This window comes from Asterias amurensis, chromosome 22 (genome assembly GCF_032118995.1).
Source record: "Asterias amurensis chromosome 22, ASM3211899v1".
NCBI classification, from domain to species: Eukaryota; Metazoa; Echinodermata; class Asteroidea; order Forcipulatida; family Asteriidae; genus Asterias; species Asterias amurensis.
Window position 1 is genome coordinate 5872125 of NC_092669.1, and position 26180 is coordinate 5898304.

The window sequence follows — 26180 nt, forward strand, 5'->3', positions numbered from 1 at the left end:
ACCTACTTATGGAAAGACAATCCCTTTGCCGACTCAGTTTTCCCTCCTCCGGTGATTGACAGCCGCGCACGACTTTACCATCAGCATTTTTAGTTTGTTTGATCCGATTCCAATGGTATTAATCCCAAAATGACAATTAAAAGGACGAAAACTTCTCTCTGCTTGCAGCAACTCCGTTAAAAGTGTACAACGCATTTCGTGTGACGAACGGTCTTTACCCGTTTGAAAAAAAATACGCGCGCGGCCTGCGTTTGGACGCGATGTCCTATCCAGTCAGTATAATGGAGATCAATGGTTATATATGAGAACTAGAGGGCGCACTGGCCTATATTCGCGCTCCGGCGGCCATTTTCTAAGTTGACAAAACTGCATAGAGTTATATACAAGAACTAGAGGGCGCACGAGTGATGCTTCGTGCACAAACGCCACGGGACTGCAAGATGACAAGCGCGTCATTCTGCACGCGCGTTGAATATAACTCGATGCAAAACTGGCATCTCACAGCGTGTGTTTGTGCGGCCATTTTGTAAATTGAACAAACAGCATCGCGTGAGAATTCAATAAACAAAACTCAAACGTGTATTTCATATTCAACGGGCGTGCAGAATGACGCGCTTGTCATCTTGCGGCCCCGTGGCGTTTGTGCACGAAGCATCACTCGTGCGCCCTCTAGTTCTTCTTTATTATATGGGTGCATTCGTTTAGCTTCCCTAGGTCGACCCCGGTGTGTGGCGTTTTCTTTTTCCAGGACGAACGTGTCCAGATAATTACCCACGTTCGTCCTGCAAAAAAAATCCGCTACACACCCGACCCAGGGAAGCTAAACGAACGCACCCATATAACTCTATGGGCGAGATCGATCACCCCTATGAACGAGGTTGGAACCAAGTCTATTTAAACGTCGCCCCGGTCGCCCCATAGCAACAAATCGCGCGAAGCGAAGCAGCCGTCGAATGTACCTGCCTATTTTTGTTTTACCGTGTACCAGCCTTACTTGACGTCTGGGTATCATTCCAATATGGCGGATGTAAAACCAGCGAGATTGTGTTGATGAAGTGAATTTTGTAAGATATTGCAACTTGTAAGTATGAAACTATCTATTGAGAAATAATGAATAAAAAGACGATGATGTAATGTATGTGTAGGTTACCTACCTAAAAACAATTCATAACCTAGCTACTTCTAGAAACTTTAAAAGGCTCCCCGTGTTGTGAGTGGTGAGCCAAGTGAAATTATAAAAAATAAACAACATCGTAAAATAGTTAGATTAATTTTGAAATAGCTCTAGCTGGATAGGTCTCTTGGAGACATTCAATTTGACACCCGGTCATTTGTTGGGGTCGCGTCATGCAAACCCAAGTTACGCCAGGTCAAATTTTGTCATTGTTTTCATACATAAAATATTGTGATTTTTTGTAACTGCAAAATTGCAATTATCATTATCAGATTATGTAGCATACAAATGCATGTGAACTTAAAAAAAAAAAAATTAAATTTGTTTGATTGATTTTTTAAATTAATTTTTGTTATAATTGTATTTTTTTGTTATAATCTTGAATAAATTGTATCGTAGGATAGGAGGTCCTGTTTTCGAGGTGTCCCTAAAATCGTGGCAAATCTTTTACCTCTCTGTGCACGATGTAAACAGTCCCTAGATAAACAAATTGTGGTTTTATTTGCCAAGCAAAGAGTCTCCTCTCCCTTGACCAAAACTTAGAAACACGCAAGGCTCCACTGGTTACTTGCAATTGTAAAATGCAAAAGGTTTGGTATTTTAGGCATTTCTACCAAGATACAAAAATATGTCATAATGTTGAGGCCATATACAAATATTTGCCCAGCGAAAAAGTTTCATCAAACACTATTTCAATTCACATTCATGATGATCAAATCATGTGACTGAATATTTTGCTGAGTATTCTAGAAATAAAATACAGGTAGGCTTAAAAGAAGCCATGTGCCTTATATATCATTTTCTAATAATTAATAATATTGAGATTGAGATTTTTATTTTTTAACCCTCGTATCAATATTATTATAATGTTAAAACTTAAACATCAGCTTGTTGGGGTTGTTTTATAATTTCCTGTGCCCTTGTTGTATTTGTTATTGTTTATTGGCCAAATAAAGAATAAGAATAAGAATACATAAAGAAAAAAGAAAAAAGAAAGAAAAAAATCAGATTTCACACTTTTTATTATTTTTTTTACCATGGTAATTTTAAAAATTTAATAAAAATATATTGTGAATAAAATAAAGACAACTGCTGGCTATAGAGTCATACACAGAGTCTCAAAGAACACTTGTAGTCACTGCGGATGTTTCTTCCATGTACATGTATGGCTTCACCGGGAAACCATACTTTCTCGTTTGCCGTGAAAACAGGAAAAACTCAAAACAACTGGGGCTATTTGAAGTCATCGAAGATCGGTGTATGGTGTGAACATTTCAATGTCCATCAAGTTTTAATATATGTTTGCATACTTCATATAAACAAATGAAGATAATTAGGGCATCGGTTGATATATATGGCATCATTATTTTTTTCCCAATTCAAAGAAAATGGCATAATACCGTGAAAACTGGTAAGAGGAGGATACAAAACTAAGTCAAATATTGTGTTTTGTTTGGTATTTTGTTCAAGAATAACGTTTGACACTAGTACTGGCCAATCTGTACGTAAAGCATGACCCCAGCCCGTAAAAGTTTGGAAAATCCCCGTCGTAACGCTGCTTTAAAAGGCGATCGCTTAAGTTAGATAGCTTAAGTTAAGTTAGCTATAGCTTAATTTAAATTCCACTACTTTGGGTTGTCATTCAGGCAACAATTGCCTCCTTTTATTATATATATTCCAATTTTACGCTTTTCCTTAAAGACATTGGACACTATTGGTAATTGTCAAAGACTAGCCTTCACAGTTGGTGTATCTCACCATATGCATAAAATAACAAACCTGTGTCGTGAAAATTAGAGCTCAATCGGTCGTCGAAGTTGCGAGATATTAATGAAAGAAAAAACACCCTTGTCGCACCATGGTCGCACGAAGTTATAACATGTGCTTTCAGATGCTTGATTTCGAGACCTCAAATTCTAAATCTGAGGTCTTTAAATCAAATTTGTTGAAATTTACTTCTTTCTCGAAAACTACGTCACTTCAGCGTGAGCTGTTTCTCACAATGTTTTATACTATCAACCTCTCCCCATTACTCGTTACCAAGTGAGGTTTTATGCTAATAATTATTTTGAGTAATTACCAATAGTGTCCACTGTCTTTAAAATTAACGTACAAATGTGCACATACCAGTCTTTCTTTTCCACCAACACTTCGACAAATTTCGTCTGATTTCTCTGCGATTGGCATAAGTTACAGAAAAAGGCCATCTTGAAAGAAGATCCGGTTATTTTCATGAATGAACAATGTAACATCAAATAAAATCCAATATCCTTGCGCATGTCTTACACCAGACTGAGCGCTACACACCGTGCGACCAACTCGACCTTGTCGCAAAAACCATAGCCAAAATGAGTGATGCGGCGCGAGGGTGCCTCTATAGGTAGTGACTCTCCCTACTTATTTTAAATACTTTTTTAGTATAAATTATTTAAATAAATAGGGGTCTATATTTTTGGGCCTCTTTGAGAAGTTTAACGCTTAGCCTATACGTTTTTAAAATCAACTTGATAGACAAAAGTTTTACGACCGTTAGCCACCATACACAACCACAACTGATTCCCCCAAAAACGTTCGCGCTGTATGATTTTTACACATTTTAAACGTTGTTTTATTGTTATTTAATCCCCGATGACGTAATTAGGCCTGTGTTGTCTTCAAAATACTAAGGTTCAACTATCTGTTGAGTTTCAAGGTTCAAATCGATCTCAATCTTGAGTTATGCCATAGATAAGCTCAAAAGTTGTTTTTTGATGAAAAAAACAATAAGGCGAACTTTGACCCAGGGTTACGACCCGGAAGTTAAGGTCGTACGATTTTAGCGTTAACTTTTCAAATGTTGTCCAAGTCTTAATATATCCGATGCCCAGGTATGAACATCATAGCTTTCATATTCGTTGAGATACAGCAGCAAGCAAAGAGGTCAGTTTTCAACATTAACAACCTTTTCATGACGTGACGTCATCATTAAAAAAAGTGGCAGTTTCATCTACTCACTATTGCCTATCATGTACATAGTAAGTTTCAAGTTTGTACAAGCTTTACTTTTGTTTTAAAGCTCAAAAGTTGTTTTTTGATGAAAAAATATGAAGATGAACTTTGACTCAGGGTAACGACCTGGAAGTTAAGGTCGTACGATTTTGGCGTTAACTTTTCAAATGTTGCCCAAGTATTTATCTATCCGATGCCAAGATATGAACATCAAAGCTTTTATATTTGTTGAGATACAGCAACAAGCAAATGGTCATTTTTCAACATTAAAAACCTTGTTATGACGTCATCAATGACGTCATCATTTCAAAAAAGTGGCGGATTCATCTACTCACTATTGCCTATGTACATAGTAAGTTTTAAGTTTGTACAAGCTTTACTTTCGTTTAAAAGCTCAAAAGTATGTTAGCCGAACACCTAAAAAACATAACAATAACAATAGTTGTTCGGCTGTTAGCAGAACACCTAAAAACAGGATGTGACTGAAGGCTGAGACACTGACAGTATCGCGAGAACATCACCAGTGTCGAGAGAATCATTGAGAGAGTTGGATCGCTATCATCGCATCAAACATTCAACAACTTATTTCACAAGTCTAATAATAGGCTACAGATTGGAAAAGTAGGGTCTGGACTCTAGAATTTAAAACTATTAAAAATAATAAGGTCTGGAATATTAATTGTTTTCACTGTCTTATAAATTTTTTTTTAAATGTGATGACATCATCATTCATGAAAAAATGAATCATTTTTTATTTCACACACATGATTAGGAATGATGTATGAATTCCTTTTCATTTGAGAGATTCTAAATACATCTAGGGCCTATGAATATTTGTTAAAACTTGAAATGTTGGGGCTATAATTGGCCAACAATGGAGTTTTACAATCTATATCAAAGAGGTCTTGAAAACCAACATAATTTGACTTGACCACAATTTGATTCGGAATCAGAAGATAAAGCGAAAACAAATCAATTCCACCACTTTTTCAACAAGGATCTATAGACTTTATCTTAAAACCAGTGGACACTATCGGTGATTGTCAAAGACTAGCCTTCACAGTTGGTGTATCTCAATATATGCATAAAATAACTAACCTGTGAAAATTTGAGCTCAATTGGTCATTGAAGTTGCAAGATAACAATGAAAGAAAAAAACACCCTTGTCACACGAAGTTGTGTGCTTTCAAATGCTTGATTTCGAGACCTCAAGCTCTAAATCTGAGGTCTCGAAATCAAATTCGTGAAAAATTACTTCTTTCTCGAAAACTACGTCACTTCAGGGGAGCCGTTTCTCACAATGTTTTATACCATCAACCTCTCCCCATTACTCGTCACCAAGAAAGGTTTTATGCTAATAGAGAGTTATTTTGAGTAATTACCAATAGTATCCACTGCCTTTAAAGCCAGTGTTCAGACTAATTTTTGAATGAAATGACCTGTACATCAAACCATAATAGAAATAAAGTCATTTAGACAGTCTGTGCTACTCATGCACACATTTGTACACTATACACTGCACTGGGTTCCAATTTTAATAAAAACGAACACATGAGCTTATCATAATGGAGAAGTTTGGGATTTGTACTTAATCAGGGTCTTCATCATCTACTATGCAAGTTAATGTCCGTGTCTGTTTGTGTTAGAAAAGCTCACTTCGCTTGTGGGCCAGGCTGCTACTTTAGCCCATCACACGCCGTATTCTAACCCTAACGCGCCGATGGACCTTTTTTTCATATTCAACGCCACCCCCTCCCCCCCCCCCCCCCCCCCCAAAAGTCCTGGTTACGGGCCTGGCCTCGTGAAAGGCCGCCGAGTAGATCTAAATACAGCTTAAAGTACAATAGATTAACAATAACAAATGATTGTTTGCATTGTTAGGTGTGTTGAACCACAATGGCCGGAGATGATGACCTATCTGAGCTTACTTCAGAGAGAGAGTGTATTGATGAAGATGTTCTCAATGTGATAGCAGTAGCTAATGCTTTGGGTTCAATAACACTAGATATCAGCAGGAGAGGTCTGACCCATATCCCTCATCAAGTGTTTCTTCTGCAGCATGTAGAGGTACTGCAATAACAGCAAGGCCCAATTTCATAGAGCTGCTAAGCGCACAAATTTGCTTAGCATGACGTTGTTGCCTTGATAAAACAGGATTGGCAACCAAATTTTCACATGAGTTTCAGGATAGGCAAACAAGATCTGAATACCAGTAACAAGCAATGTGCAACACATGGAAATTTGGTTGGTAATCCTGTTTTTATCAAGGAAGAAATTTCATAATTAAGCAAATGTTTATGCTTAGCTAGCAGCTCTATGAAATTGGGCCCATGTCAAGTTAAATTTCAAAGCTGCAATCATCACTCTAGACTTGTTCAAGTAAATTATTCCCTGCTCAATATTGAACTAAATGTGACCACCTGTTCTTTTACGAACGAAACACGACTCAAAAGTTTTAATGTGTTGATTGCCGCTTTATTGGAATTTATGTTATAGATTTAGTTAGAACATTTGTAGGCAATTCTCAGTCAGCATAATTATCATAACACTTTGTTTAATTTTGTCCAACAAGTGCAATTGACATGATTCACTCTACACATCAAACAAGCTACCACTATCTCAAGTTTCAAGACTCTTCTCAAAATATTACTGTTCAATTCATCGTGTATACATAATTATTCTTTTGTTCTTCTGAGCGCTTTGAGACTTTCTTTTGTAGGTGTTATGCACTATAAGACTATAGAAATGCACTTTGTTTGGCCCAGAGTTTCTGTTCACTTTACAGGCTTGAACCTAACTTTGTTGAGAAGTTTTTTTTGAACTTACATGGAGCACCAGAATTAAAATGATGGCAGTGGATGCCTGTTTAGTTCAAATCCATGCCCGATTCACAACCTTAAAGGCAGTGGACACTATTGGTAATTACTCAATATAATTATCATCATAAAACCTTCCTTGGTGATGAATAATAGGGAGAGGTTTATGGTATAAAACATTGTGAGAAACGGCTCCCTCTGAAGTGCCATAGTTTTTGAGAAAGAAGTAATTTTCCACGAATTTGATTTCGAGACCTCAGATTTAGAACTTGAGGTCTCGAAATCAACCATCTAAACGCACACAACTTCGTGTGGCAAGGGTGTTTTTTTTCTTCTTTCATTACTATCTCGCAACTTCGATGACCGATTGAGCTCAAATTTTGACAGGTTAGTTATTTTATGCATATGTTGAGATACACCAACTGTGGAGGCTAGCCTTTGACAATTACCAATAGTGTCCACTGCCTTTAAATAGGCAAAACAAGTGTTCCTTGTTTTGTGTTTTCAATAAACAAACAATTTAGCCAGTTTTTGAAATCCTAGAATTAAAACCGATTTTGATTTTTCTAATTGTTTGTTGTTATTTTTTGTTGACAGTATGTTTATTTGGAGGGTAATGACATAAGCCATGTTCCAAGTCAGTTGTTTGAAATGCAGGTTAATCTGAAGTGGCTTGATTTGAGAAACAATCAGTTAAAGGAGTTGCCAACATCCATCAAGGAGCATGGGTAAGTTGCACGGTTGTTTTAAACTGTGGAGGCTAGCCTTTGACAATTACCAATAGCGTCCACTGCCTTTAAATAGCCAAAACCAAGTGTTCCTTGTTTTGTGTTTTCAATAAACAAACAATTCAGTTAAAGGAGTTGCCAACATCCATCAAGGAGCATGGGTAAGTTGCACGGTTGTTATAAAGTGTAAAACGTTACAGAAACAACTTTAAAGTTTGAAGTTTGAATAAATACTTACTGTCTGCTTTAATTTGTTTTTATTTTGATTGTAGATGTTTGAAGACTCTACTTCTTGAAGGTAATCAACTGAAAGAGTTGCCATGTGAACTAGGTAAGCATAATATTCAGAGTATTTAGTATTAGATAGTGTACGAGTGTAATGGAAGACCCAATGAAGATCTGGGTTCACAGGTATGGGGCCAATTTCATAGAGCTGCTTAAGCAAAGCATGCTTAAGCAAGAAAATAGCTCGCTTATTTTACATATGTTACTGGCCAAAATTTCCTGCCATATACATTGCTTATGACTAGTATTAAGCTGGTGTTTACTAAGCATTACAATTGAGTGGAGTCTTGGCCGGTAATCTGATATTACTAAGCAATGAATTTTTTGCTTTTAAGCAGCTCTATGAAATTGGGCCATGGACCCTCAGATCTGTGTATACTATAGCTGAAAAAAATGCGTAAGCATTTGATTATTTCACGATGATTTCTCAAGTAAGCAGGAAATGTTACGGTGAGCATGCACGTTCACCATTGATTTGCAATGTTACATTACCGCGAGTTATCAAGTATTTACCCTTGCTTACGGTAAACAGCTTTATGAAATAGAAATTCTGCCAAGGGATGCTCCGTAAGCACAAAACGGCTGCTAACATGTTTGATGAAATTTGGCCCTGGGCCAATTTTAAACTGCTTAACGGTCACAACAATGTTCTGCTTACGCTAGCAGAATTGCAAGTGTAATTGTACTTCAACGGTGTACTTCACAGGCTAGAATGAAAATGAGGCTGCTAGCTTGCACCTTGAGTCACTATGGATTTATATTCGTCATTTGCTTGACAGTGAGCGCTGGTAGATTAAAGGCAGTAGACACTATTGGTAATTACTCAAAATAATTACTAGCATAAAACCTTTTCTTGGTGGCGAGTAATTGGGAGAGGGTGATGGTATAAAACATTGTGAGAAACGGCTCCCTCTGAAGTGCCATAGTTTTCAAGAAAGAAGTAAATTTTAAACGCACACAACTTAGTGTTGCAAGGGTTATTTTTCTTCATTATTATCTCGCAACTTCGATGACCGATTGAGCTCAAATATTCACAGGTTTGTTATTTAATGCTTATGTTGAGATACACCAACTGTGAAGGCTAGTTTTTGACAATTACCAATAGTGTCCACTGCCTTTAACATGTCTTTTTCTATGTTTACAGTAACATACAGCAGTGCTATGAAATGGAAATCACACTATGTGATCCTTGTGGATAATATTCTAGTTATACACTGGTTAAACATGTCAAATGTCCGTTTCAAGCTACCACACAGTTGCAGCAATGCATGTTGTATTGTAAAGTTGGTACACATGAGTGGGAGAAACTATTAATCAACCTAACTTACAGTGATGAACTAATCAGAACCTCAAAGGTTATTTGCTGTCAAACATCTTTCTGTGAAAAGGAAAAGAAAGTGCTCTGGTACAAAATGAAGTCACTTGGAACACAGACCTTCATTAAAGGAACACGTTGCCTTGGATCGGACGAGTTGGTCAAAACAAAAGCGTTTGTAACCGTTTTTTATAAAATGCATATGGTTGGAAAGATGTTTTAAAAGTAGAATACAATGATCCACACAAGTTTGCCTCGAAATTGCGTGGTTTTCCTTCTACTGTGCGAACTAATATGGTCGGCCATTTATGGGAGTCAAAATTTTGACCCCCATAAATGGCCGACGTGTTAGTCGACAAGGTAAAAGGAAAACCACGCAATTTCGAGGCATGTTTGTGTGGATCATTGTATTCTACTTTTACAACATCTTTCTACCCATATGCATTTTATAAAAAAACGGTTACAAACGCTTTTCAAAGACCAACTCGACCGATCCAAGGCAACGTGTTCCTTTAATAATCTCCTAGTTGGATCGCTGAGCATAATGAATGTCACTACCTAGTACTAGAAGTCAAAGTTTGTTTCAAGCAAACAACAAAGCAGTTGTTGTACTCCATATAAACAATGACCATGGTAATATCCTTATGCAGTCGTGTGTTTCCTATAAAGAGATGACAGATGTGGAAATCAAAATAGTGGTGGCATTTAGTCATAGCATTTGTGCTCTTCCTTGAACCGTTGAAAAGTATATTCTCTCCTCCAGTAAGTTGATTGTTCCACTGACCTTCTTTAACAAATGCTGTTGTTTTATGCAGTTACACATGTATGTATTGCAAAACTGTGTAGTGAGAAAGAATAAACAGCAGGGCCCAATTTCATGGCTCTGCTTACCGTAAGCACAGAATCAGCGCTTACGGAAGCAGGGAATTCTGTGCTTACGGCAAGCGTATTTCACGGGTTAGCGGCGAAGTTGGGCTTCTGCGCCTGCGTACTCCACGTTACTAGGCATTCTACGCTTACAAGGCTAGCGCAGATATTCGGCGCTTGCACGTAAGCGGGGAATCGCGATCATAAGCGCAGAATTCGGCGGTAAGCAGAGCCATGAAATTTGGCCCAGATGTGCAACCTACAACAATTACTAAGTAGAGATTGGTCCATTACTTTTTTGTTTCATTAAAAAAAAACAATAATAATTGCAGCTGTGTTAACAATGTTTTGATTGGTGCAGGTTTTGTGAAAACACTGACAGGATTGAATCTACAGAGAAATCCACTTGAGTTTCCTCCTCCTAAAGTACTGGAAAGAGGAGTGAAGGAGATCTTGAGATACCTGAGAGATGCTAGTGGTGTAAGAGATAGACGTCTTATGTCTGCAGGTAACTAGAGTAACACATACAATCATCTTATTTCAGGCTGGTTTATAGATGGGCATGCAATGGTCGCACGCTGGTCACACGATGGAAATCTTGACACGGGATCATAAAAATCACAGTTTATATTGTCAGCGATGACTATAAACTCAGTGTTTTTTAGCGACCATCCCCCGACCGATTATAAACCGGCTATAACAGATTGAGGCAACTTGTTTTATTAATTTTGGTTTTTACCCTTACACCAATGTGTGTTAGCACTGTATACTCAGCACTTTCCCGAGTCCTGTGAAAAAATATCACAGGCATGTTACTCGGGTGGGATTCGAACCCACGACCCTTGCAATTCTAGAGCAGTGTCTTACCAACTAGACTACCGAGGTTGCCCGGTAGCTAGAGGCAGTTTAAATCCTATGTTTTGGCAGCGAGTTTTGTTTATAACCTGAAAACAGGCATGATATTCTTCCTAAAATTAGTCTGATTTTCGATTTTGTATTTTTTCTTTGGAAAAAGTTGTGATTAAATAGCCAGTGTATAAGGTCAGCTCTTGGATTCAACAAATTATTCCTACTTTTTCCTGAGGAACAAATATCATGCCTTTTATAATACTGTAGAACGCAGCATTACTGAACACTGAAATAACCAACATTTGGCAATACGGAACACGATTGATTTTTGTGCACAAGACATGCACATGTACCAAATAGTTGGCTAAAATGCTGACATGCATTCGCCAAACTAGAAAAATGTCTGATAACTTAACATTAAAAAAAAAAAAAATGTTGAATTGCTTAGAAAGACAAATAAGTGTTTGAATAGATGGAAAGCCAATTTGTTTTCCAAGTTGTCTAATTATGGAAGTTACACATAGAAGCTTCCACACTACATTTATGTAAGTAGAACACTCAAACTGATAAAATAATAAATCGTTTGTTAAGGTATTTGGTAGGATCATACTTCCTGCAAATGCGGATGCAAAGCGAGTGTAGACGTCACAAATTCGCAACGAATAATTCGCAGCAGTTCAACTCTGCTCAACTCACTTGCGAATATCGCAGCAAAAGGATGGTTGTGACCTCAAATTCATGTCAATTTCGCATCGCATTTTCAAGAAGTATGAACCAGGCTTTACACTTTGAGTTTTTTCTAAACGTTAATGAAGTCTTATCCATTTCTATTCTTTTAAAGTAAACTCAAATTGTTTCCATTTGTTTGGATCAAACATTCTGTACTTTTTCTCTGATCACAATGGAGTGTCAATCTAAATGACTGACTTCATGTCTTGATTGTATGGTTTAGATATACAGCTTGAAGACCTTCATTTGAGTGACTCAGTCCGCAATTCTTCCGAGAGTGATGGAGATTGCCATGGTAGTGAAGGTAATGAAGAGCAGATGATGAGACAAAGCAGGAAGCTGCAGTCAGGTAGTCATCATTCTATACACTCAGTGGGGAGTACAGAGGATCTAGAATTCCCAAGACCAACATCTGTCTCATTACATCGGCACATGTCATATGAAGAGTATCGCCAACTTCAGTATGAGAAATTCAAACGAGCCGGTGCACTAGGTGTGCTTGGGAGAGACAAGTAAGTTGTTAAAGGGACACGTTGCCTTGGATCCGCCGAGTTGGTCTTTAAAAAGTGTTTGAAGCCGTTTGTTATTAAATGCAAAAAGTTACATAGATAATTTTAAAGTAGAGTTTAACTATACACGCAGACATGTCTCGAAATTTGACTGTTTTCCTTGTATGATGCTAAGAAACACGGTCTGCCATTTTGTTGAGTCAAAATTTTGACTCCATAAAATGGCCGACCGTGTTAGTTCGCAACGTAAAAGGAAAACAGTGTTTGGAGTGATACTTGTGTGGATCATGATATTCTACTTTTAGAATATCTTTCTAACCTTTTGCATTTCATAACAAACGGTTCCAAACGCTTTTTTAAGACCGACTCCTGATCCAAGGCATCGTGTTCCTTTAAACTTCATGTACTATACTTCGTACACAAGTTTAATATGGACAAATGTATCGCTTCAGTTTGTTAAATGTTCAGCCTTATTGGATGTGGAGTACAGACAAGCTTTATTTTGCCATATTCCACATGCAGGCATGTGATAATGAATGTATTACCTGACTACTCAACATGAGAACAAAATGAATAATCGTTCTTAACCATGTTAACGGCACAGGTAGGTGTTCGGATTTCATTGTTTGCAGTCTTGTATTATGACTGTTTGTACACAGATCCTTGTTGTTTGATTGGTAGAACATTTTGTCACATGTCATCTATTATATTGTTATGTGTTTTTTGACGTGGTTCTCCACAACTTAATATTGGAGTCCAATATAGACAGTTATTGGATGCTTTGCAGTGCTGTTTTTATCAAAGACTCCTTTCTAGTGCAGATAATAAAAGACAATAATAATCATGATACCCAAGCGTATAAAGTGCCCTGATCATTTAGACATGCTCTACAGGGCGCTGAACATGAAAATATAAGGACAAATTAAAAAATAAGAAACAAAATTATAACAACCGAATTATAACACCAGATATTCATATTATATAAGAATCCAGGGAGAGACATAAGGGAGAGACATTTTGGTTCCTCTCTAACTTACATACCATGTACAATTGTCAAAAAATTGATAGCCATTATACACTTTCGGAACAGAAAAAAAAAAAAATCATAGATTTACAAATAATTTACAGGGTTTACAGAAGGTACGTAATGGTGAAAGACTTCTCTTGAAATATTATTCCATGAAATGCTTTACTTTTTGAGAAAACATAAAAACAACTATCAATTCTCGATATCGAGAATTACGGATTTAGTTTAAACACATGTCATGACTCGGTGAAACGTGCAGAAACAAGGGTGGGTTTTCCGAAAGTGTCCAATGGCTTTAATTGAGTGTTGTCACTCAAGCTACATGTATATGTTTGTTGGATGGTCATGATGGTGGATGTTTGTCCGGCACTTAAAAAAGCACTGCTTTACAGGAAACAAACAGACAAATAATGTAAGCTGTTGCTGCTTAACACAAATGTCATATAAATATATGTAAGAATGTGAGGTCATAGTGACAGACAAGGGCAGCTGAGTAGTGTTTGGATTATTTACTTTTAAATACAAAAGACAAAATAACACTGGGGTTCAACCTGGACTATGACATCAAATGGATACATTTCAAACTATAACTCAAATCCTTGAGCAAACGATCTGCCCGGTATATATGGATACTAAAGGTTTCTTGATATAAGAGTATCAAAGATTATAGAGCACCGCAAGGCGCAAGATGCGGAACTGAAGCCATACCTATTGTTGGAACGTGAAATACGCATGGGCGCCATTTCAGCAAGTGAATGTTTTGTTTCCCATTGATAGGACTGGTCATTGTCTGCACAGGTCTATTGTTGTATCAAAATAGTTACTTGCTGAAATGCCGTCTAGTGGGATTTCACATTCCAGCCCGAGTTCCGCATCTTGCGCCTTGCGGCGCTCTATAATCTTTGGTAGTATGTTGTGTGCAATATGGATAAAGCAATTGTTGACCATCTTGATGACATGCAGCTTGATAGAAGGCTCTTCTGAATTAAGAATCGGACATAGAGGATTACCTAGTACTAGGATGCTGTGAGTATTATATCAACAAGCACCTTCTCACTTTATACATCACTAAACTAGGTCAGTCTTACAAAAGACTTGATAAACTACATCATCATCACACTGTTAGTTGGCACTCTCAATGCACATTATTTAACTGATTATCATGCAGAAGGGGTGCGAGTCAGTATGATCATTCTCATCACTGTACTAGCTAGGTAACACTCAATGCACAGTCACATACATGTACACAAGCAATCTACAAACATCAACGTTTTGTAATATTGTGAGATTAAGCACAACACTTCAATGACCATGGCACACTAGCCAGTATAAAACCCTCAATGCACATTGACACACCATTGAAACACCCAGTCAAACAGTACATAGGATATTTTGAGTTTAAACACCATCCCATGATCTTACACAATGCGTCAGTAATCTGGATGCAGACCCAGCCAGCAAGTCAAACTTTGGGATTCTAGGAACATCCATAACATGATTTGAGAGTTCGGGTTTATGGCAGTCGTTGTCCTGTTGTTGTGTCATAAGGGATCATTTGATTATATGTATTCTCAAATAGCCCATGTCATCTGTATTAATTTTGTTGTTTTTTACCCATATATACACCAATGTATGTCAGCACTGTATACTCAATACTTTCCCGAGTCCTGTGAACATAGTCACAGGCATATTACTCGGGTGGGATTCGAACCCACGACCCTTGCAATTCTAGACCAGTGTCTTACCAACTAGACTACAGAGGTTGCCGGTAGCTAGAGGCAGTTAAAATCCTATGTTTTGGCAGGGGTACCGCAACAATACATGTATATGTTAAACTTGCATATGGGGGATAAAGAATATTAATTTTTGTTTTTACCCATACACCGATACGTGTCAGCACTGTATGAAGTACTTTCCTGAGTCCTGCGAAAAAAATGTCATCTTTGTTGATATTTTAGTAGTGTCCAGCAGTGTATGACAGGGTAGGCTGTTATAAAAAATACATGTTCCCCAAACAGACAGGATTCATGGCACAAAAAGGGAGAGTTCTGCAGCACGAAGACAAGAGGTAGAATTCTGCAGCAATTTCCCATAGAGAGCCATTATGATGTACACCTCCCTTTAATGACATTGGGCATGTGACTGGTGTGCATCAAGACACACTGCATACATGTAATGTGCACATGTACATTCTTAGATATATAAGGCCAAATAAAAAATGAAAACAGTTGATCGTCCCCACCCGCATGCTTTTTGGGGGCCGCATCTTTTTTTTTTCCTTTTTTTTCTTCTTTGATTTTTGTAAATATAAAAAATGAAAAATAAAACAATATTAGTGAATGCCTACCAGCAAACCCTTTAAGTGTGATAATCTGACCCTGTTAAAGGAACATGTTGCCTTGGATCGGACGAGTTGGTCTATAAAAAGCGTTTTGTAACCGTTTTCTATAAAATGCATATGATTGGAACGGTGTTGTAAAAGTAGAATACAATGATCCACACAAATTTGCCTCGAAATTGCGTGGTTTTCATTTTACTGCGCGAACTAACACAGTCGGCCATTTATGGGAGTCAAAAATTTGACTCCCATACATGGCCGACCGTGTTAGTCGACGAGGTAAAAGGAAAACCGTGCAATTTCGAGGCATGTTTGTGTGAATCATTGTGTTCTACTTTTAAAACATTTTTCTACCCATGTGCATTTTATAACAAACGCTTTTCAAAGACCAACTCGACCGATCCAAGGCAACGTGTTCCTTTAAGACAGGTCCCCATGCAACAAATAGATATAAAATAAGTTTGCGGTTGGTTCTAACTGAAGAATTAGTGGCCTGTGGCCATCTTGGAAAAATAATTAAAAATAATAAATATAAAGGCCTGCATCCTACTCTTTTTTTTTTTATCCGGACGATCAACTGGTATTTTTTTTTATTTGGCCTAAGAGTATCCCAAGATGTTACCGATGCTGCCAATGTCTTGGGATGGATCGATATATGAGGTCCAAAGCTTTGCTAAAGTAATGAAAGAGGATGACATAGTCAATGTGGTATGACTTGGTAAGAAGTGTTGCCCAGTCATGAATTACATTGGTGAGCTGAGTACACATTCCAATGACTGAAGCTGGCATTCATTGTTTCTGCGGTGGCTTCCCCACTATAGAGCAATTGGTCTTAGGGTCCTCTCTCAGCTCATAATTCTCTCCCCCCCCCCCCCATTTAAATTTTTTCGTCCTATTTAAAAACGTTTGTTGTAGTTTTCAAAATGTATGTGTGCTTGGATCTAGTGCTTTTTTAAATGAATGTGCAATGTTTTTCTGTGTAAATTTTTAATATTTTATCTTAAGTTCACTTCCGTAGATTATTATTAGCTGGGATCCATGGGAGATCAGTGAGTTTTTTCTTACTGAATGGATTTCCCAGGATAAACAAGAAATAAATAAATAAATAAATAATTCAGATTGGAATCGCTAGAAATGGTTGACCAGTTTACTGGAAGTCATCCGTTTTATTTAGCCATTATATGTACTTCTAGTTTACCATGTTTACCATTATTCTTGTTACATGCTCTATTGCCTGGATACTTTCATGATGATAGAACTGACACTTGTGATTCAAAAGAAGATCCATGTCAGTGAGTTCAATATAGACGATGTGACCTATGTTTACATTCAAACCGCCCTCTGTTGACAAAACACTATATAGGTCATGTTTCGCCGGGCACTGAGTTGTGTAGTCATAGTAAGATTGCGTACACTTTCTAGCTGGCTGCCAGAACACAAAGGTTTTGCCCGGCGGTATGCGCGAGAATCTTGTTATGGTTTTTGTGTGACGTCAGAGGTCACATCGTCTATAAGCATGATGTACTGCAATGTCTGGAATGTCGTGTAGCCACAGTATTGAAATGTTATGATTTTAATTTCAGGCGTAAGAAGAAGAGGCGAAAGCGAGTGCGGACTCCCCCATTACTTGACTCTCTTGAATCTCGCATGGCAGAAGAAAAACGACTGGCTAAACTCAGAGAGCTTCAGCAGAAACAAATGCTCATTGAACAGCGGAGAAAGTAAGAAGTATATTCTTTATAGACGTTAATTTGCATCGGGATAAAGAATGTTAATTTTGGTTTTTACCCATATACACCAATTTGTGTTAGAACTGTGTACTCAGTACTTACCCGAGTTCTGTGAACAAAAAAACAACTCGCAGGCATCACCTTTGCAATTCTAGAGCAGTGTCATCTTGTATTGTGTTGCATTATATTTGTAATAAAAATGAACAACATTAGTTCAAGACACATCATAAACAGATCATATCCATGGGTAAACAGAGCATTAAGATCCAAAGAGGCATTTGGCAACCCAAAACAGAGCTTTTGCCCAACCCAGAGCACACATGATGACAGATCAAAGACAATGCATCAATGATCATCTTTATTTGCGTATGCGCTCATGACTTCAGACTGGAGAACAGAGCCTGAAGCTGAATTCAAAGCCGAAGCCATGGTTTCGAAAAGGGCTAAAGACTAATAAGCTGTCTTCACAAAGCAGATGAAATGTTACTAGGGTTTATATCATGTATGCTTACAGACAATTGATAACATTCAGGATTCAAAGATAGTTGTATCTGATGATTTGACTGAGATGAATATTTGATTGCAGAGATCAACAATTGTTAGACGATTGGCGCACTGAAACTAAAGAGATGCAGCGGAAACATTACATCAAAGCGATCAAAAATGCACAGCAAGGTAAGGACTAAGTTGTCAAGAATGGCATAAAATAATCCCATTTTATTCTTATCTTAAATATTACTGCTTATACATGTACAAAGATTTTAGTTATTTGTGCCAAAAAAAAAACTTGTAACATGGTATTGGCAATCATGCTTAGGTCCTACTACTTGGCGTCAACTCGCCGTCAACTCAACCACTACGCAGATGGCTGGTATTGATGAACCAAGTCGTTAGCAATCAATTTACACAAAGCACAATACATAATACACTATGCGGACCGGTAATTGACGTCTTGGGCCAAGACTATTCAGTTTTCTGGAAAGCGCCCTCTGTTTTCCATGTTGTACAAGCCCTGAAAAAGCAAGATGGCGGTCGATGGCTTTGCTGCTTCGCGATCATTTTTTCACAAGAACAAAACTCAAATAAATGTAGTAAAAATAACCGAAATGTAACCTAAAAAAGGCTTATGAACATGCCTCTTTTGTGAATTTTAAATGTATATTGGTTGAGTTGACTGCGAGTTGACGGCACCAAGCGAGTTGACGGCAAGTAGTATACCCTCATGCTTTCAGTGTTATGAAATGTAAATATACATTCATAAATACCTCAGACAGTTTCGCTATTCCTATTGGTGGAGAGCGCGTCACGTGGGTGCATATAAACCTTTGTTTATGACTAGTAAAAAGTGTTGAAACATGGGCGTGACACGCGAGTTTGCACCTTAGCTTATAAGACAGTTTCTTCATTCCTACTGGTCGAGAGCAACGGCCGAGACAGTTGTGCTACATCACGCGATACGCGCACAGCATTCACTTATAAGGAGTTGTTTACCCGAGGGCCTTGACTGGGCCTTACCATTTCATACATGTACACCGTAGCTGGAGGGGTGTTGTGTTGAGAGAAATCATTGAAAAATTATAATTTTTTGCATTTATTTTACGTTTTGACCAAAAGTGTTGATGTTTTTTGACCGAAAAGGTATTTATGAATGGGAATTAAAGTGTGTTGAATCGGTTTTCATCTAGTGGTTTAAACCCACCGAGGCCTGGTTCTTGATAATTTACCACGACTTCGTCACGGTAAAATTATCAAGAACCAGGCCTCGTTGGGATTAAACCACTAGTTGAAAACCTCTTCACCACACATTGATTCCCTTATGTATAGGACATACATCTGCAGTGAATACAAATCAAACTGTCTGCATAAAACTTCATGACATGAGGTAGGAAAGTCTTTTACAATGTATTTTGAGAAATAATAGTCACAGACGAAAGGAATTACTCAACAAGAAGCTTAATGAAATTAATCAATTCTTTTATTATATAATTACAGGTATGCCATGGAAGTACAAGGGTAAATAAATACATGTATTGGTCACAGTGTTTGTTGATGCACCAGTGATTGTGTTACAAGTTGAGCATGTTTTGATTGTTCATGAATTGTTACATGTATGTTTTCGATAAGCCATTGCTTCCACTGTATTGACTTGTTTAAGAACACATGGCCAGGCCATAATAGACCTGTATCAGGCTGTTGCCATCTTGGCCATGTTCCCTGTTTCCATTACAGTAATAAATGCTAACACTCATTGCACAAACATGGCACCAGACTATTATTTCGTCCAGCCTTAGTTTGGTTACAATGAGTTGGAATGGAGTAAATCAAGATGGCCACACCGCACAAAGGTCTACATGTATGTTGTTGATGAGTTGTGTTTTTGTATTGTGAATTGTATTTGTATATTTTGTAGGTGACATCAATAAAGTATCAATGTTGACTTGTTACAGACAGGAATGGAAAGGCAGTCAAGTGAAGCCAGTGATAATGGACCCTTTTCATAGCACATGCATGCATACAGATCGGTTTGGTTGGCAAACGCCATAGAGTTGTGCACTAAGCAGACGTTTAATCACGTCTGCGTCACGCAGCCGTTACCCGTGTACAAAACAGCACAATGTTTCCTCATTTTTGCCAACCAAAATGTTAGTGTGCACGTGCTTTGCAATTTACATATTTCATGAAAAGGGTCCATGGTTGTCAGATTAATGATACTTGACAATAACTGAGTGCACGAAGTTGCCATGTTTAACAATAAATATTTTGTTTTGTTGCCCAAAATGTGGAAAATGTTAATGTTATTTGTGTGTTTCATCATCTGTTTTTATCAGTTAATAGCATCGTTATTTAATTTAAACTTGAGTAAAAAAAAATAAGAATAAAATTATACTAATTTGAAAGATACTGAAGGGAAATTAATAATCGATACTAAACTTATTTGTTTCTGTTGTCAGGTTTTTTCTGATAAGTTAAGTTGCTTGACTTTATGAGCATGAGTTTATTGAAGCGCATATTAGCGGTGCACTGGCTGCATACTCCCCACCAGGGAACTGAGATGGTTTAAGGAATGAATTAATGCCAAGTGACCATGGGTAATATTGTTGGAAGCGCTTCATAACGCCCTCCGCTATTAAAACTGGTTATTGTATGGTTGGTGGCGAAATATGACTCCATACAAACAGGTGATTCATCCTGATACAAAAAGTGTTGATGTTTGAAATGTAATAAGTCAACTTGTCAATGTGTGTTTGATCTCTTAGATTTCACTGATCCCAGCTTGAAGACACCTTATGATACAGATCCAAACTACATGAAAGTCTTATCAAAAGAAGACAGAATCAAGGTAATATTAACTCATTGTCATTTTCCATAGTTTGATTTTATCTCAGGATGTTCAGTGCAGACAAATAACTTGTGAAAAGTGTTTTTCTGTATAGTTAATATTATTTAAAGACTCTGGACACCTTTGGTAATTGTCACAGACCAGTTTTCTCACGTGTTTCTCAACATTAGCACAAAGTAACCAACATGTGAAAATTTGAACTCAATTGGTCATCAAAGTTGCGAGATGATGAAAGAAGAAAAAAGACCTGATTCACACAAAGTTGTGTGCTTTCAGATGCTTGATTTCAGGACCTTGAAAGCTAATTCTGAGGTCTCAAAATCAAATTAAATATTTTTGTGGGAAATTACTTCTTTCTTGAAAACTTTGTTACTTCAGAAGAAGCTGTTTCTCACACTGTTTTATACCAGTATACTATCAACAGCTCCCCATTACTTGTTACCAAGTAAGTTTTTATGCCCACAATTATTTTGAGAAATTACCAATAGTGGCCAGTGTCTTTAAGTTGTAAAGCTTATCTAGATACTTGTAACAACCACATCAGCATTTTTCACCATCAGGTTATACATGCAAACTGTAATTGCTTTCTGATGGTATTATTTTCTGGTTTTAAAATTGTAGCAAGAAATAAAGAGTAAACACGAAGCAATGAAGCAGAAGATGGATCCTGATACTAGTAAGAAAATGGAGCAGGCTAGGTAAGAACTTACATGTACTCTCTGAATCTTATAACTTGCTTGAGTCTTATCAATTCAAAGTTTAAACCCCATTCATACTGTTCAGTTTATCACAACACTGTCATTCCCTAAAGGCAAGCCCTAGTAAAAAGGAACAGTCGAGGTATTTTTAATATTGTTGCAATAAAAGTGTTGCACATTTTGTATAAGTACCACCTTTCTAGGCCAATTCTATAGGTTTCCGGTACATGATTGCCAGTGGTTGGTCAGTGGTTGTGTCACTCTTACGAATATGTTTTACCTGACTACTAGAATGTACAAGGTTTCTGTGCCTACAACAACTGAATGCACACAATCAACCCTTGAATTCAGATCTTACAATCCTTAACACTTTGTGTTTACAGTCTTTTTATGTCCTTACTTTTGTTGTAACATGTACTGCTTTATAATAAGGTTTGCTAATTGTTGAAGACTTTGAATTCCACAATAGGGTATCAATAACAAAGGATTGTCATGAATTTCTTGTGGCAAATCAAAAGCAATTTTGTTAAAATGTGGATCGATGTATTCTTTTTGTTCATGTCATTCATAAAGGAAGTAAGAATGTGCAGTGAATTATCTTGTTATGTTTGATATAACAGGGCGGATAGGGATCGTCAATTAATGGAGAGAATTAAACGACACACCCTCAAGGTACAGGAAAGAAAACACCGCCCTCGTGGGAATCCTAAAGAGGAAATGGAATCAGCGAAACAAGATCTTAAAATGGTAAGTAGCAATCACATTATGCTTTAAGGCAGTGGACACTATTGGTAATTTCTCAAGATAAGAATTAGCATAAAACCTTACTTGGTAACGGTAATGGAGAGAGGTCGATAGTATAAAACATTGTGAGAAACTGCTCCCTCTGAAGTGACATAGTTTTTGAGAAAGAAGTAATTTTCCACGAATTTGATTTCGAGACCTCAGAATTAGATTTTGAGGTCTCGAAATCAAGCATCTGAAAGCACACAACTATGTGTGACAAGGGTGTTTTTTCTTCCATTATTATCTCGCAACTTCGACCAGTTGAGCTCAAATTTTCACCGGTTTGTTATGTTATGCATATGTTGAGATACACCAAGTGGGAAGACTTGTCTTTGGTGACAATTACCAATAGTGTCCACTGTCTTTAATGAAGTCACTACTTTGACAATGGACCCTTCCCATGAAATATGCTAATTACATTCACGCATGCATACAGACCCTGTTGGTTGGCAAACGCCATAGAGTTGTGCACTAAGCAGACGCGCAATCGCGTCTGCGTCATGCACACCTTAGCCGTGTACAAAACAGCGCACACCTTAGCCGTGTACAAAACAGCGCGATGTTCCCTCATTTTGCCAACCAAAACGTTAGTGCGCACGCGCTACGTGCAATTTACATACTTCATGGGAAGGGTCTATTGAATGTTTTGCCTTCAGTCATCTCACCAAGCGCTCAAATTAAAATGATTGTACTCTTACCTTATAGCTGGGTCAGTTCTCTCAACTCAAGCTCTTTTGAGCGGTCTTGAATTGTAAGTTACATTCATGTATGAACTATTTGCAGTGGTGTTTGGGTACTTGTGTTTGTGGAGATAATAATAGTGTGATTTGTGATCATTGGTTGCACAAGTCAAGTAGTGTCATGCAGTGATTTAACCTTTTAATGTTACACTTATGTTGATTGATGATTTTTGGTGTGAACAAAGAATTGACTAGAGTGGGGTTTGAATCAAGGACCTTTGGCTTAACGTGCCGGCGCTCTACCAACTGAGCTACACTTGTATCTAGCCCTACACTGTATGTTGGTGGGCTCCATATTTTGTCAATACCTTTGTTTTGGGGTGCCAGTCAGAAGCCATACATTTTTACAACCGTTAACTGCCGTGTAGCCAGGGATCACACCCAAATTACGATACAACCTGGGAAGCGGCAGCCAGGGGATCACCTTAAGGGGATGCGACTTTTTATTTCAGATATCAATATGAACCACAAGGGAAACTTATGTTGATTGACAGTCTAGCAGTATGTGTGAACTAAGCCAAGTAGTGGTTGATTATTGGTCAGTATTAGTTATTCTACGGACGCTTATGGAATACAACAAAACATGTTTGTGTTCCATGTACAAAACTGCCTTTCCCAGAAGTGAACTATCTGTCCTTATATTATTATTCCCCAGGCTTGACAACTCTTTAAATGTTGTCTCTACACTTTTAACTATGCCCTTGCATTATGGTCTTTTCTAGGCTGGATTATTTGGAGATAAGATCACACTACTTCACCTTACACTTGTAGACACCGGTAGTTCTAAAAAGTCTTTCTACAGCGTGATTGTTTGATGGATCTTATTACAGACATCCTCGTTTCATGGTCTATATATGCCTAAGATGCTTCAGTAGCATGTTATTTCTTGTGCATGTACTCTTCAATGGAATATGGTTCACGTTTCATTAGTCTACATAAAGATTAATAATAATAACCACCATATGAGATTAGAGGCATTGTATGATGGTGAGGTATCACAATATATTTGGTTTCAGTAACACAATGTGTTGCCAGGTAGAGTTTGTTCTTGGAGAACTGTCTTTCTTTATTCTACTACTGAGGAGTATATTTTTCTGGATTTTGGGGGAGACTTCTCAGTGCTAAAAAGAACTGTCCTGCTTTTAACTACTACCTGGGCGGAAGGTAGAAAATCAGCTTACGAGTAAGATCGCTATTATAACTGCACTACCATGGAGTGAGTTCTTACTGTAGTTGGTCTCAACGTTTCGACTAGTCATGCTAGTCTTGGTTCAAGACTCTCCTGGATGTGTCACAAGAGGTCGCGCTATCACCCCCAACGCGCTATCAACCACGAACCGCTATCAACCACGAACCGCTATCACCCGAGAACCGCTATCACAGGAGAGTCTTGGCACATTCGTTAAATCTCCCCCCAAAATCGGGGGGAAACATAATGCGCGTGCATACGTTTCCCGCAGAGCCGCCCGCCCCTTCATTTGGGGGGAGATTTAACGAATGTGCCAAGACTCTCCTGTGATAGCGGTTCTCGGTGTGGTGATAGCGGTTCGTGGTTGATAGCGCGTTGGGGGTGATAGCGCACCCTTTTGTGACAAATCCAGGAGAGTCTTGAACCAAGACTGCGTTTCGACTAGCTTGCTCTACTCATTGACAAGAGACTGTATCCTGACGATGACCAAGCCTCTTAATAATGTGCCCGGTCCTTCAGGTGTCGATGTTCTTGCTACCGAGGTAGATGAAGTCATCGACAGCTTCATGGAGTGACCATGCAGGAGCACATTTTCAGTTGCATAGGTACATGTAGATCTTGAATTTTTGGAGGAGATCTTGGGGCCAAAGGTAGGATGCCTTGTCTAGCTTGTTGCTGATGGAGTTGGCAGATAATCAGAAGGATAACATCAAGCGACAACTAAAGAGATCTACATGTAGTAATGAATTAATTGTGCATGCCTTATACTTCACGGAGGCAACGAAGGCGATTGCCTCCATGTCCCCTGGTCATTGCCTTGGTACCCTTGAAATGCTCCAGTAGAAATTTGCAATTTCATCTCTAGGGTGCCCTTTACCTAGAAGAAAATGACTTGGTGCCCTTGCCCTTTCAAAAACGAAGCATATTAGGCCTGATTGTGTATGGTGTGCCTTAAAGCCCAAGTAGCATTATTGATCAAACAACTTATGACTCAAATGGCTTGACATTTGAAATAAAAACCCTCAGTTTGTGTAACTCATTTTGTCATGTAATCATGTTTATCAAACAGTTAACATTCTAATCAACACACAAAACAATACTTAAAAGTTAATGTATTTGTTTTTGTATACTTTGTGTTTACTAATATTGTGGTTTAAAAGTTCTGTTCTGCACTGGCTTAATAGCATGTTCCTGTGTCCTGTTTGATATGGTGTGTGTATACATATAAGCAGATTGTTCAATGGTTTATATCATAGCAATTGAATGCAAATTCAATTGTTCTGTCCCACTTCATTTTCCACTAAATATGTTCATGTCTTTCAGTGATACCCAGTTCTTAAACCATCAGCAGCCGATTTCGCAAAACTTAAAACTTAAAACTTAAGTCCACTTGCACAACGTTTATGGTGCCATGGATGCATATGTAATAATAACAATGGGGTGTAACATGTATGTGAAATCTACAATCATAGTTGATGAAGGTTAAAGACTGGATGTATGTGGCATAATTGTCTACGAGTGCCTTTGATTAGCTTCCCGGGCCCGGGTACGTTCGAACCTGGAGGAACTTCCTCTATGGTTCGAAAAGCTTTGACCTCTATCCAGGGGCTGACCCAGGTTAGCCCCAAGTGCCCTGCTTGTGGAACGGGTCACTTGGGGCTGGCCCGAGGTGCATGACGTCACCATGAGAGGGTGAGTGATCGTTCGATTACATTGTGTAGCTCTTTTCAGGGGCTCATCCGAGTGAGCACCGCGGTGTTGACACAGGGAAGCTTATCGAATGCACCCTTCGTGTAGCTGCTGTGTTGTGTTGATTTGGTTGCCTTATAAAGTTGTACAAACCTTGCTGTTATGTGCCTAATATTCAGTTTCACAAAGTGTGCTTGCCAATCTTTAAAGTAATCTATTAACGACTGTTTTGATTTTTGTTTCAGGCTAGTGATCTTCAGCGTGAAGTAAATCACAGGCGTCTGGAGTTAGAGTACAGATTCCGTGCATTTACTGGTGATACTTCACCAATACCTCGATAGGACCACAGGCGTCTGGAGTTAGAGTACAGATTCCGTGCATTT

At 38.1% G+C, this 26180-nt stretch overlaps 1 protein-coding gene across 5 annotated transcripts; it reads left to right on the forward strand.

Annotated features, from left to right (window-relative positions):
- The first annotated feature begins 773 nt into the window (after window positions 1–773).
- Window positions 774–26180, forward strand: LOC139954024 (leucine-rich repeat-containing protein 27-like). Of its 5 annotated transcripts, none has more exons than XM_071953667.1 (15): window positions 774–1081; window positions 6044–6229; window positions 7576–7706; window positions 7979–8037; window positions 10535–10681; window positions 11975–12263; window positions 14251–14313; window positions 17209–17346; window positions 17942–18030; window positions 19348–19368; window positions 20613–20695; window positions 21317–21393; window positions 22014–22140; window positions 22885–22930; window positions 26043–26174. In XM_071953667.1, exons 2-14 carry the CDS (start codon window positions 6059–6061, stop codon window positions 22915–22917), a joined length of 1428 nt encoding a protein of 475 aa, XP_071809768.1. In that variant the 5' UTR covers window positions 774–1081; window positions 6044–6058; the 3' UTR covers window positions 22918–22930; window positions 26043–26174. The 5 variants fall into 5 exon arrangements, with proteins under 5 accessions (XP_071809768.1, XP_071809764.1, XP_071809765.1 ...); XM_071953663.1 differs by lacking the exon at window positions 22885–22930 and adding an exon at window positions 4042–4093 and having other exon boundaries at window positions 775–1081; window positions 26043–26180; XM_071953664.1 differs by lacking the exons at window positions 19348–19368; window positions 22885–22930 and having other exon boundaries at window positions 779–1081; window positions 26043–26180.